Source organism: Simochromis diagramma, unplaced genomic scaffold (assembly GCF_900408965.1).
Source record: "Simochromis diagramma unplaced genomic scaffold, fSimDia1.1 OVJJ01000271.1, whole genome shotgun sequence".
Taxonomy (NCBI): Eukaryota; Metazoa; Chordata; class Actinopteri; order Cichliformes; family Cichlidae; genus Simochromis; species Simochromis diagramma.
Window position 1 is genome coordinate 100560 of NW_024386909.1, and position 14996 is coordinate 115555.

Sequence of the window (14996 nt, forward strand, 5' to 3'; positions counted from 1 at the left end):
GTGGAGAGGAAGAGAGACGTGAGTGCGAACGAGTTAGCAAAAAGAGAGGGGAAGTGTGGATGAGCGAATGATTTCAACCATCCAACAAACTTCTAGATGAGCACAAGGAGGACAAAGAAAAGACTTCATATTTTTAACACGGTAAAAATCATTGTAAATTTGCATCGTTACAAAGTGAGCATGAAATGAGGAAGTTATTTAACTCCCACAAAGAATGAGTGACAGAGCAGTTCAGCAGGGTTGTGTTTGTGCAGTTTATTCAGCATCGACTATCACATGCAATAAAAATTACACGTCTTCACTGATTACACGAGTGGTTTTGAGTTGTGGAACATACAGTCAATATATTCTAGGAAAAACATGTATTCATACTGTTAGTAAATGACACCACAATGGCCAACGAGAGAAGTTGTTTTTGTGCTAATAACTGCACAGTGGATTTATGAATGGAAAATGTTCAAATTGAGTTCAGTTGAACTCATAATTTGCCATTCATCTCTAGCAATTTTGTCACAGCCCTGGATTTTCAAAAAGAGGTGGATCCTATATGAACAGAAAAAGATAAATACATGTCTGCTACCCAAGAAAGGACCCAGATACTGTGGAAGGCCACTGAGTTCAAGTTCCACTGTCTGTGCTCTAAAGATCGCTTATATTAGTTTAAAGCCTCGGTAAAAGAAGCCTCGACTGGTTACTTTGCAGACATAATTTCTTCCTCAAAAATGAATCCCAAGATAGCCTTTGTTATTATCAACAACTGCATTTCAACACCTCTCTCTTCTTTACTGTATTTTTCTGTCAGAGGCAGTGATTACTGCCTTCATTACTAAATGAAGTAAAATGAAGTTAACCTCTAGCCCACTGAATGCAATACCATATTATACTATAACTATAACTATACCTATACTATAGTAGTAACTATGGTTTTTGGTGATGCCAGGGTGTGCTGTGATCTTATTCTAGAGAGGTTTTTACCAAACAACATACTGAAAAAAAGAAAAAGAATATGGGAAGGAATAAAATAACAACACGTTTAAGTCAGAGTTTGGGAGGTGGTCTTCTAAGGGTTTGCAAGATAGATCATCACCTTAATTAATTTCATTGGCTGAGGTTTCTTCGTTTGTTCTGTAGGGTTTTCATCAGATTCCTCTCCGCTGCCCTGTGGTGTCCAACAAGGCTCAGTTCTTGGGCCTTTGCTGTCCTGTATACTGTCATGATAAAAAGAAGGCACATCTTCTGTCAGTTCTAAGCTTTCTAACATTGTTGTGGATTAATTTTTAGCCCACTCTACAGCTTTGCTTTGGTTTGCAGGACATTATTTTTGCACAGTTCTAACAAGGTCCTTCCATAGCATTTAAGTCAGAATGACGTCTGGATTTTGACTGGGCCTTTGCAACAACTTTATACTTTTTTTTCAGTAATTCTGTTTTATCTTTGCTGATGATCATTTTCCAGTTGCACCTTCAAGTTTGGACAAAGCTTTAACTGTCAGATTTAGCTAGGATGTTGGCTCTACATTCGACTTTATAATACTGTGGTGAACAGAGGAGCCTCTGGAGTGAGAACGGGCTGTCTGAGGAGTTCATGGCTGACTCAATAACTGCAAGGTGCCTAGGTGGCCTTTTTCTGTTGCCTTTGAAGTACTCATTATCAAAAATTTAGATAGATATTTAGCTTTATTTTTCGTCAAAGTCATTGCAGCTTATCTCCTATCTTGGCTTCTAGAATGCCTTAATTTTATGATTTACCATTTTTTATGGCCTAGCGCTGAAAAGACGGAGGTTCAGATGAACATAAAAAACCTCAGAAAACTGAGACTAGAGCTTTAAATGTGCAGCTAAAGATGCTCGTGTATGCCTTCATATCGTTGTTTATCAACAATCGTAGTATGCTTTTACTCTCTTAGGCAGTCTTGTGGGTTATTTTAAATACTTCCTCACGTTCAGGATCCAGTTTAATATTTTTATTCATGCACACAGAGCATTGTAGTATTGTCTTTTACCCTCAGACAAATATGCTAAATTTGCTGTTTGTCCCACACACCTGCTAAAAGACTTGGTTTCATGGATTCTTTTAAATGGAAGATAAAAACATATCTGTTTAGACATGGGACAGCCTGGTGGCATAGTGGTTGATACTGTTAGTACTGCCTTAAAGCGAGAAGGTTCTGGGTTAGAATCCACTCTGTCTTTTGTGTGGCGTTCTGGTGTCCTTCCACAGTCCAAACACATGAATTAAGTGGGGTTAGGTTAACTGCTGATTCTAAATTGGCCCTGAATGGTTGTTTGTCTCTCTGTGTTAGTCCTGTGACAGATTAGCAACCTATCCACTTTGTAACCCGCCTCTCACCCTGTGACAACTGGGCTACACTCCAGTCCCCTCATCACACTGAATTGGATAAGTGGAAGAAAATGGATGGATGGATGTTTAGACATGTGTGGCAGATTTGTTTTTTGTTTTTCCATGTATTTATGTACTTTGTGTACTGCTTTTAAATAAAATGTTACATTTAAGTGTTTTGCAATGCATATTTTTTCATCTCTGGATTGATTTTTATTCCATTTTATGCTTTGTAATCACACTGTGACATCTGGCCAAATGTGCTCTACATAATTATGATTACATAAATACATTATGTTATCTTTATCTAAATTGGAGCTGTACTTTTTATGATTTTATGCGACCTGTAGAGACTTTAAGTACTCTGAGTCAGCTCGTCTTTTTTTTTAACATTCTCTTTTTTATTGCCACTAGCTAATTCTTCCTGGAATTTGTGAGTCATATTAGGCATCTACCATAACTGTGCATCTAATTTTATCTTTACCTGGTAATTTCACTGCTTTCCAGGAAGCTGCTTTTTTTAAAATTTCATAATATACATGCATGCTTTCATGATGTTTCTACAAGTTATTAAACAAGACGTCTGTCTGTAAATTAATAATCGTCATCTCTAAAGTTTGCAAATTAAAGCTTGTCACATTAATTTTAAAATACTCTACTGGGTGTCTACATTCTCATCACCGACGAGGCATCCTAACCACTTCAGAACAGAGCTGTGCAAAAGAAGAATCAATAATTCATGAGTCCGAGCTTCACCTTGTTAGACACACAATAAATTTTACCCTTTCCTATGAGCTGACACAGTGCTCCAAAGTGTTTGTCATTTCCTGTCCAGATACAATAAACTTACATCTGCAAACTATGATTAATACTTCCTCCATGAAGTGTAATAAGCAAGATGATGTTTTTTTTTAAGAGTTAGCGTGACATGATGCCCTGCAGAACTCATGTGGATCACACGGGGTTCAAGCCAAACTGTGCCTGTTCTGACGCTCCTAGTGTTTTTCAAAACTTTAAATGGAGTTTTATCCATTTAGTGTGAGAATTTGTCCCAGGATGAAGCTGGAGTGTGTGTGCAAAGTCAACTCTCATTAATAGCCTAATAGTGTGGCTCACCTACCTTTTGCTGTGGCACACATGCTGCTTGTTCCTCGTCCCCTGGTGTTAGTTTAAGTAGAAAATCATTGACCTGGGTCATTATGCCTGCCCCTTCTTTATTATACGAGGAGATTAAACAGAGGCTCTTTAATGTGGCACTTTTTGTGTATTAGTGAGGACCCAAGTGCCATTGCAAAGGCAATATAACTCTGTTTACCAATAATAAATGACACAGATTTGTCACAGTCTTTTATTAATGCAAAGATGAGACTTTGATGAAAGGTTTCTTTGTAAAAGGAGCGCTCTTAAACCGTGAACACATCACTTTCTCTACGGTGACAACACTCCTGATGGCATCATTACCTTATACTGGAAGCCAAGTTGACACACAGGAGATATCGGAGTAGGATTACACACCCACACTGAGGGAGGTGGTTGAACACTGAGCCTGTCATCGCCCTCTATTGGCAAAGGAGGGTTTAAAACATGGATACAGAAATCCCATACGCATGGGCACAGGAGCACATTACATGTAGCTTGGCTGTGGCTGATAGAAATCATAAAAATAAGAATGTAAATCTAAATATACATAGCAGTATAGGGAGAAGGTATTAAAAACGATATAAAAACCATGTAAACATTTTATTATTTTTAAAAAAATATTTAACTTGCACTTTTATGCTACTCAGTTTAATATTTACATCATAAAAGCTTATGGGGCATTCATGAACAGTCACAATTTTCTACTCTTCTCAAGTTATGAAATAAAGTTGGTTATATTAGCACAATAATAAGCTGTCCCTGCTTGTTGCCATGTGAAAAATGCCATGGAGCCAAATACGGAAGCCTGCGTGTTTATTTACCCAAAGAGAAGAACAATAGCGGAATATGCTGAGTGGGAAAATAGCGCTTCTTACGTTTGTGTCAAACTGCACTGGCAGGATGAGGACTGTTATGTTTTTATCTGGGATTTTGATGAGGATGGGGATGGGAGGGGGCGCTCGTGCCAGTGTGCACATGCGCATTCGGTGGGAAACACGATTGAAAACGGGCAGCTATGCCGCGCGGTGCAGAAAACGGGCTGGACGCGTCCGCTTGGAACAACGGCCGGTGTACCGGAGGACTGACCCGGGGACTGTGGGACCAGGAGGCGCCTGAGAGGCGTTAACAGCGATTCTTTCCCCGGGGATAACCTCCTCCCGAAACCGCGGCGAAAGCAGCGGGTGCAAGGGCTCGACGAATCCGCTCCTTCGCCCATTTCTCTCCCCCGTCCTCTGCTTTCGGCACCGCAAGAGAGACAGCGAGACATCAGCGATGTTGCTGCCAAATGTGTAGGATTTATTCCCGCTGCCCATTTCTCTGTGTCGCCTGTAAATAAAACTGAGCGCAGACAATAAGCTCCAACAGCGGGGGTCACTATGGTTTTATTGGCGCTCCGCAGTAGGAGATGTCTTAATAGCTGCTGTATGGGGACGTTATGCTTGCAGTTGTTGCTGTGGATTTTATGTGCCGTGAACGGAGAGGAGCAGTCGTTCAGTGTAGAGGTAAGAGGACTGATTTGTTGACATCCAAGAGATTTTCCCGCACAACAACAGCTTCACTTTTTTTGTTAAATTAAACTGTGTTATTGTTATCCTCATTTAAAATAATGATAATAATAATAAAGTGTTAGAGTTGCTCTGTAACTCCAATCTCCCTTGTGCTGATGTTTCACCAACCACAACAACAGACCCTTTGTGAGATGCCCAGCTGGGTTGTAGTTCTACCCAGTTCGGTAGCCGCTTTTAGACAGTTTCCCAAGGAATGTGCATTTCTGAATGGAAGTGCAGGTATTGTTAGAGGGTTTCAAAGCTTTATTTCCCTCCCCAGCTTGTGCTTGTTTGTGTTCTCAGAGTGCTGAAACATTGAATTTTGGATTGAAACAAAATGTGGGCTACCTTAATGTAAAAAAACAAACAAAAAAAAAAAAACACACACAAACAAAATAACATTTCCACTCTTATCTAGGTATGTAAACAATGCATAACCCTATGATTTTAAAAACTGAGCCAGCATGAGCAACAATGTCAGAAGTCAATGGGCAGACATTCAGAGTGGGTATGTGCGAGATTTTTGTGTTTTTAGTGGTTTTACTGCATTCGCATACCCCGTGTCTGCAAAAACAAACAAAAAACAAACAAACTCAGGTCTAAGGCTTCACTCTGCAGGAAGGAGATCTTATGGGGTCACAGAGAACAATGTGGGCAGCCAGATGAGAATTTAACAAAGCAGGGAAGGTTCCTTCACAAAGGCAGCTTGTATTCTGAAACGACCGCCTGGCTTAATGGGTAGTTGAACGTCTTCAGGCTACAAGTGTTGTGCCAATGAACTCTGAGACTCAGACTTTTAAAAATAATCTCTCCAACTTCTGCTAGTGTTTCTTTCAAGATGGTGTGCAACTTAATCTGTGGCTTTTGCCGTGCACGTCTGCCCCTTTTACATCCAGAGAAGGCTGTGACACTGCGCTCAGCAGCCCCTTTCCTGTCTGTCTCTCTCAAACATGCACACACATGCAAACAGGAGCCGCTGCACAGGATCATCCTGGCATGTGTACTGACAGTGACTCGAGTCCCACATCCACATTTCCACATTTGCAAGCTTGGCATGCCAGAGGCAGAGAGGCAGCACTGACCTGATCTCTGGTAAAAAAAAAAAATAATAATAACCCGTGCTGCTCGGTACCATTTAACCTGGTGAAAAACGCATTATTAGCGTTAACATCATCGTTCTCTCGCAGAGCGTTCCCTTCTCCCACGTCGTCCACCTCCACTTGAATCTTATTATCCACCTCCAGCCCTTGCATCTGTTGTTTCTTTGTGTCACTGAATTGTGAATGTGCTCAGCGGTCGTGGCTCTCTTTTTCTTTTTTGTCTTTTTTCAAAGTCTCTCAACTTTAATAAGTCATTCTCAGGAAGCGAAATGGTCTGGAGCTGATTAACTTTGACAACCTACAAATAAATGCAACAGCACCAGTGTGCATATTAATGCAAAGTACCTCAAGATGAGCCCCTGCTGTGCCTGTCAGGTAAAGATGCCAGCGAGCTCACAAGCGTGCTCACAGTAGTTTGATATCTATGATTACTGTGTTTTCATGCACGTGTGGAGGACTGAAAAAGCCTCCACACGTTCTCATTCATTTGCTAGTGAAAAGTGGGCTTTCTGCTGTAATGCGAGACATTTTCTGGTCCCTAATTTAGCTGTCGTCTTTGTCACAAATGAGACGAGAGAGGCGTCGAGGCTGCCGAAAGTTGCAGTCTGCTCTGCCCAACAACAACAAGTTTGATTTAAGCATCAGGTGGGCTTTAAACTGACAAGTTGCTTCAAGTGGGAATGCCCGGCATGGGAGAAAAGAGCAATGAATGAGGCTTAAAGAAAATCCCCCAAAAGAAAGTGTTTAATTTGATCCTAAGGGGGTATTCAAAGAAGAGCAAAGTCACGGTAAAGCACATGCTGTGCAGTCCCACTCCAGGCTGGTAGAATTTGGCTGCAGTTTCGCAATCTTTCTAAACAGTTTCTGTTTGGAGACTGTGCTGCTTTCACTGGAGCCACTCGCTCAGCTGTTAGGACTGTGTTTACTCCTACACCAAGTGTTCTAGAGAGTAGACACAGATGAGTATTTCCTCTAATTAACAGGTGTGGTTTGAGGTGGGAGGTCATCCTGAGCCTGCCCTGTGATTACTGGTCAGACTGCGGTCTTTTAGAAAACCTCACCCTTTTGGATGGAGCCTTCGCTGCCGACCTTCCTGGATTTGACTTCACAGACAAAGTGGCTGTAATGCTGTCATTCCCCCACTTGTTTCTCCTGTTTCCTCTTGCTTTGGATGACATTTTCACAGGAAGGACAGCCTGTCACTCGGTGATAAGAGTAATTAATAGGAACATGTAACACCTCACTTCAGCACTATACATGGCTGCTGCAGAAAGATTTCTGAAAGCTCTTCAGCTTTCGTCCATTCGATTGTCTCCCCTGAAGTAATTCTCTCTGCAAATTGGACAGCGCCATTAACAATGGCTCAGGCTTGACTTAATTTTGTTTATCTCCTTGTGAGTATTATTTTCTGTTTCAGTCCAGATTGATTTTACATGGATGAGCCAACGTTTTTTGTGCGACAGCCAATAAAGTAAGTGCTTTCTCTGCGAGGCGTCATGCTGTAGGTGGGCCTTGCAGGCAGTTGATTTATCTCAGGTTATTTTTATCATTAGCTCTTACATAATTCAGAGTAATTAAAACAGAGAGATTTCCCCCCTATCCCTGTTTGACAATATCAGACAGTTAGAGGGAGAAATGTAACTTAATATTTTATAAGCGTTTTCTCCACTTAGTGTCACAAATGCAGAGACATGCCGAGCTGTGCTCGGCCACGCTCCAAGTTTGTCTGAAGTAGAGATGCACAGATCGATGGGCCAGTCGGCTGTTTTCAGCTGATTGGCCATGATGGATGACTGGCTGATCAGCCTCTGGTGTATCTGATTTCATGCTGATCTTCTAACACACATACCAAAATGTAACTACACTGGAGATACTCATTTCAAGGAAATGTATGATTCCATTTTACACTGTTATACTTCCAAGATCACTACAAATACTCACTCATTTATTATGTACATAATATACGTTTCCACTGGAGAAGCCTTACAAAGATGATTATGTGTCCTGCCAGTTACAGGAAGAAAAGCAGAATTTTGCCGAAACACTGGAACAACTTTAAGAGAAAAGTGTGTCTGAAACATTTCCTAAGTGTTTGTTTTTCCTCTGGAATTTGAATACTTTGAATATGTTTATATGAATATAAATATGTTATTATGTTATAAAAACATGACCATATACATTTCCATCTGTGTCCAAAGATGGCCGAATCACTCAAAATGTTAATTGTATTGCTTGCAGGTATTTCTGTGATTTACATTTGAGATGCTCTTGGAGCACAACAACACCGATGTGCACCCACTAAAGCCTCGTGAGCATCACGCTGCCTTGGTTACACTCAGTGTTTCACTGGGAGGCATCAGGTGCAGAGCTGCGCTCTGAGTGTTTGAAGTGTTTGAATCATGCCACTGTGCAGCTAGAGACAAAGACAAGTTGCTTAGTCAAAGATAATCTACTGTACAACAAAGACAGCGCAAAGTTGTACTCCCATCTGTTAACACATCCTTTCTCAGATGGATGAATGAATTAATAAAAGGTGGTTTGGCTAGACTCTGCTGACTGTCGGCTGTGATTATTAACTCCAACCAAGAGTTCTGTCAGCTCGCTCTGTTTGTTCACCTGTTAGTGAGGAATCGTGAAAGAGCCGATCATCATCAATCATAAGGCAGAACCGAACTTTGATCTTTTGTTGCACAGTAATGGACCGGCCATAAGTGTAAAACAGAAGCATACACTTTACATCTTTGTAACAAATATAAACGCTTGTTAGCTTAGCATAATTGAAAAATGAAGATGGCTTGCTTTGTTCTGTCCAAAACTATAAATGCATCAATCAGCATCAATAAACATCTGTATTTACATGTATATTAATTATCCTACAAACTTGAACTGGGATGTATTGTTATACCTATGCAGTGATTTAATTTTTTTTAATACCCACTTGCTAGTTTAACATTTAACTACATGGCTGTGCTGAATCAGCTTCAAATTCAGGTCAGACTACATGAATTGAGCCTGATTATGACCTGCAACAAACAAAGTAGGGTGTTGCTTTGCATCAGGAATGAAAGTGCAACTTGATCATTTTGTATTTCATAGTGTGTCACAGCAACTGAAAGTCAGAGCTGCGATCAGATCAGAGGAAGTAGCTGGAACTGACCGATGTGGTGATTGGCATTGGTGTTGGAGCTGAAATTGAGCACATCCTGTGTCACTTTGTTTTCTGCAAATCTCTAGCTAGCGTCTCCTTCCTGATGATCATCGCACGTGTCCTCAAAGACAAGCGCGCACAGAAAGTCACAGAAAGGAAAGATTTTCAGATACACATCCCCCACCCCTAATCATAAAGGGCAAAAATGTTGTGCAGTCTGGGCTAGGCATTATGCTAATCAAAGCTTATTGTCTTCTGTATTTAGCGTAATTTTTAAATGGTCACAAAACAAGAATGGGATGAGAAGTTCTCATCCAACTGTGGCAACAAAATCATGCTTGACAAACTATCCCTTGAGTAAGTTTATAATAATTAAATAAACTATTACTGTGTTATATTCTTTACATAGCTATGTAGGCAGTGTAGCTGCTTTCAGCACTGGGCTAAAGCCAAGCTCAAGTGCTGCCCAGTGCAAACTACTCAGTGCTGTTGTCACTGTGTGAGGAATGGGAGAGCTTCATCCCCACGTCTCAGCTCATGTTACCAGTTGGCATGCTCAGCCCCTGAGTGGCATCTGAATAATGGAAAACAATTGATGCGAACGTGTGTGGATGACACACCATGTGCCTGTGTGTCCTGCAGGTCATAGAGAGAATTTATGTTTTAATATAACACCATACACTAGAAAACAGTGTTAACAGACCTCATTTGCTATTTTTGGTGATAATCGTTCACTGGTGTTTTTTTTTTTTTTTTTTTCTTTATTTCCCAGAAATTGCTTGGCACTCAAACAGTGTGCTTAGTACTTTGGTGTGTTTTTCCTTGAATTTACAGTTAATGAAGACTGAATGTTTCTTTACTTTCCCTGCGCCACGGTGGTTATCAGCACTGATATTAACAACTTAACTACACAGTTCTCCAAAATAGCCCCCAATTGAAAATGCATCACGTCCTTTTGTGGCACAGGCTTCGTGTTCCATCAGTGGCTGGGCTGGCTATTCCTTAACAATTTATCTTTAACAAAGTCGATATTAAATTGTTGCTTTTGTTTCCCTGCAGCCGTATTTTCCCTCCTACATACAGTACACTTAGTGTGCATGAGCTCACCTCCTGTGTCTGAGTGCACGCAGGCATATTTATGAGTGTATTTATATTGGTGCGCTTCGCCCTCGTTTCTCACTGAGGAATCATATGGATTACACACACACACACACACACACACACACACACACACACACACACACACACACACACACACACACACACACACACACACCATTCCTTGACGTCATTTGGCTTTGGTAAGAGAGCAGATTTGTGAGCCACTGGGGTGTCTGTGTCAGTCTGTTCACCCAATCCTGGAGAAATACAACAACACCTGCACAGACGTAAATGATTCATAATCATGCACACGTACACAAGCAGACACACACACACACGTACGCACACCTGACTTTCTCTGAGCAGCCACTTGTTATTATGTTTTGTTCAGAATTTTTCCCTGCATGTCAGTCTCCTTCTTTCTAAGACACGTCTTTGGTCACAGCTTACTGAGCTGTTAAATCTTTAATGTCACTAACAACAGCAACATTAGATGATGCCAATGGGGCATCACGTGTAAGTCTGTCAATTAGGCTTTTGACAAACGCTCAGGGGTGTGTTGGGGTGTGTGTGTACATATAAACGTACGCATAGTTTTGTGAGTCATGACAACTGTTTCAATCTGTTCCTGCGTGCATGTAATCACATTTCACTGTGTTTAAATTAGCGATTGGGCTTCATCGCAGAAATTAATGTACTTTGAAACCTGAATATCAAACAGCCTCATGGAGGTTTTTGTCTTTTAGGATTGATGTCATACTGCAGCTCCTGTCACATGCCATAATTTTGATGTTTCTTGCTGTCATTTTTCATTATCTTAAGTCATTAAAATACTTTGACATGCTCCCAAAAGATTATCCACTTAAAGCCCGCTGTTCTGATCAGTATGTATGATCAGACTCTGACATTTTTCCATGACATTTTTGTGACATTTCATCCTAATGGGGCCACTGAGAGGGTGGACATGGCATGCATAAAGCCATTGTGTGTTTGTGTGCGTGTGTGTGTAGGCACTAGGGGCTAAATGTGCTGCAGCGCCCTGCTCAGCCTCTGCAGTCATCGCATCGCATTGGGGTCATGAGGTGCAGACGATGGTTTTGGTTTCATTAAAAGTCAGGTTGATTCTTTTTTCCCTCGTTTAAATTTTACAGTATGAATTTGAGTACGGCACTTTGAATCATGTGGGTATGCGGTTATTTGTGTGGGCAGGAAAAGGCTGCGGTTGCCTTGACGACCCTGGCATACTCGCAGTGGTCCGGCATGTAACCGATGAATAATTCAGGGCGGTCAGAGGTGGCAGGCTTCCCCAGAAGGCTGGGATCTTGTTCCCACAAGTCACCTGTGCTGAGAGATGATCACTTCTAGCAGCTCTGCTCCAACTTGCAGCACAGATTGAGCCACTTCATACCATCATCACTGGGTATACTCACAGGACATTTTGATGTAATGTCTCTACTCTGCTAAATGTTTATTAATGAATCAAGTGGCTGGATGTGCTCAACAGTAATGCTTGGGCGCAGGCTTTCTTAACAGTTGCAGCTGAAATCATTTTTAAAAAAGTACATTCATTCTCCTTTTTAAAGTGTAGAGTAATTGGTCAGCGTGTTATTTGTAGTGTAGAAAAGACTCTGGGCAAGGTCTTCCAATACTGTTTTTCTGTCCTAGCAGGGAGCTAATTGTATTCTGTCAGCATGCCGGGGTGTAAATCATTCACATTAGACGAGCAGAATAGAAAACAGAAGGGCTTTCAGTGTCTGAGGCCACAACTGACAGGTGCTGCCCTTTAACAGGTTGTATTTCTGTCTCGGCAACAATTTAACTGACACACAGAGTTCCACTCTGCTAATGCAGCTACCTATTTGTGAAAAGGCGGGTTGGCCATTTCTTGACAGCTAGATCTCAGTTTGATCACAGTTTCGACATGTGGACCTCCTGAATAATTAAAGACTAGTTCAGCCACCAGAAAAAATGGTTTAATTATAAAATCTAATTTAAAAATAGCACTACCACATTTTAAAAAGTATCTTCACTCTGTGTCTATCCATGGGCCAGACAGAGGTAAAGGCTTTTAAGCTCTGTTCACACAGACTGGTTGGAGACTAGCTGACGACCACTGGTTGCAAGAGAAAAATGAATATTCTCTCACTAGTTGCAAATGGTTCATGGCAGCTGCTGTGAATTTGACTGCTAGAGCCTCGATTATGCAGGCCTAGAGATTGGTCAGCAATGCTATGGTAACCACCTGTCGCTAGGAAAAAAAATGTGCATTCTGTGACCGATTGACAAGTGGTTGCTGAAGGTTGCTGCCAGCCGCTAGCAGGAAATTAGTGGCAAAGCGATATTGGGTGTAATACCTAAATTCTCCTTACAGTTTCTTTGACTGTTAGCAGGTGGCTACGATTGCCATTTCTTTGCATAGAAGACTGCAGACTGAAAACTATAACTCCAAACTGGAAACCGAGACCACTTGTCTTCAAAGTAAAAGTTGCACTTTTTGAAATGTGTTGATTGTGTTGATGTGTTGACCTCCAGAGTAAAGTTGTGCCTCAGAGCTCTGAGGCACAACTTTACTCTGGAGGTAGATATTCTCCATTGGCAGGAGGGTGCAGACCGGTCTCTAGGCCTGTGTAATGAAGGCTAAACACATAATCAGAGAACAGTAGTTATATCCAGTAACAGCTGTTTTCCACGAGTAACTTTTAGTAACCATTTCTCTGCAACTCTCACTCCCATGTGGACACACTTGATGAGCACAATCACTCAGCTAAATTCTAATGCGCTTGTGCACTTTATTAGTGCTTAATAACAACATTTTCACAGCTACTGATCATAAAATAAAATTACTAAATGTTTCTTCATGGTATGTTCTAGATGGATGTCATGCTTGTATCACCAAATAGTAAAAGTAAGTGACCAAGGAAATGCGTTTCTTAGCCTACAGAAAAAAAGATAAAATTAATATAAGTGATGTCCCACCGCATTGTAAGAAATGCTCAGCACTTTCTTGCTTCGATTAACATATTCTGGCTCTATCACTGTCTGTATATAATAGAATATCATTTCTTATAAATCTCCAGCAACAGCATGTGCACTCAGCCTGACAAAGCTCAATTAAAATATGATGAACAGTTGATCTCTTCTGTTCCATCATGCCTGTGAAATTTCTCACAAGCTTGTAAACAAACTCTCTGGCGTTCGCTGAGGGTCTGTTACAAGCCCGCTCCAAGTAGGAGTGTAATTCAGAGATTTGCAGACAGGCTGAGAAAATGTTGCTGTCCCTTTATCACAGGGACTAAGGTTGAGAAGCAGAAAAACCTACAGAAAGTTAGAATACCATGAAATCCACGTGGGCCATATCTGTAAATTGTTCATGAGACAAAATCAACAACAACAAAAACGATTGTATTGCACACTAACTGTAGCTATTCTACAGCCCTCATCCTCTGACTGAAGCTCACAGTGAACAGCTAATGCAAATGTGGTCTCCAACATAGGTCACATGCCGTCTCTGTAACCTGAGGGGACCAAGCCCCTATCAGCTGATCAGTCACAAATGCCAACATCAGCAGCTGCTGTGTGATGGCGGTGTGTTGCCATGACGACCGGGCTTCCTGAGCCACATCTCATCCATAATGGAGTGATCCCGTCGCCTTACAAGGTGGCCTTTTGATGGCACCCATCGGCTAATTAGCCCGCCTTCTGCTCGTCAACTCACAGGCCAAGTCAGCTCGTTGGAAGGTGGTCTGATGAGACGAAGTTCACCTCAGTTCAGCACTCGTGTCGAACATCTGGATGTCTGAGCCTCCCCTGAATGCTGCCCAAATTCACCTGAGATGGCTTTACTAATGATAATACAAGTTTTAGTCTCTGTTTGAGACAATTCTCTAACTGAAAAGTGTAGCTGAAAGTAGTTGAATGAGAGGCGTAGAGAAACAGGTAAAGGTGTAAAATGGGACAGAAGAGCCTTTTTAGGGCAACTTTGAGGACGGAAATTTGAAACCGTGAGATGTGTGTGTGTGTGTGTGGATTTCTTTTCCTCATAATGTGACAAGGGTGAAAAAGAAATGCACTTACCGTGAAGAAGTGTGCAGGGAGGTTAGGTGAGGCCAGGTTCTTCTCACATCTGAAGCATGAGAGAAATCTACTTCAAAGTAAAGTGAAATCAAGTGTGGAGAACCCAAAAATAGGCACTGATGCATTTCAGAGATTTTAGCCTCTGTCAGGGCACTGCTGGTTGACTCCTTATCCTTCCACTTCAAGAGGGACTTGATTTGTGAAGAAGTTTAACCTCATTATAGCGCTTTTGCTGCCTTCTGCTTTCAGGGTGCGCTCAGTTAGAGCGGCACGATTAATTGTTAAAAAAAATCGCGATCTCAATTCATACTTATGTCCGATCTCATTTCCAAATGACAACGATTTAAAAAAAAAGAAGAAAAAAGACGAAGACAATTGTACCACATTTTGATCTGGGATGTACTCTGCATGAAAACAAGCGCTCACAAATGACAAGGGCGGAGCCTTATACCACGTGATAAAGAAGCTGGCTGCTAAAATTGGCAGGGAAAAAAACAACGGAGAGCACGTCAGGGATGACGAGAAAGTGACTGGAGAAAATCCGTC

General features: G+C 41.4%; 1 protein-coding gene across 2 annotated transcripts in view; it reads left to right on the plus strand.

Annotated features, from left to right (window-relative positions):
* Positions 1-4452: 4452 nt before the first annotated feature.
* The window catches only part of LOC120736178 (matrix metalloproteinase-16-like), a 73233-nt gene continuing 62689 nt past the window's right edge, over positions 4453-14996 (plus strand). Inside the window, exon 1 of one of the 2 annotated variants that reach the window (XM_040036156.1) lies at positions 4453-4982. In XM_040036156.1, coding sequence (XP_039892090.1) covers positions 4857-4982 — 126 coding nt within the window. In that variant the 5' untranslated portion in view covers positions 4453-4856. The remainder of the gene's footprint in view (positions 4983-14996) is intronic. The other variant, XM_040036157.1, reaches the window with a different exon arrangement.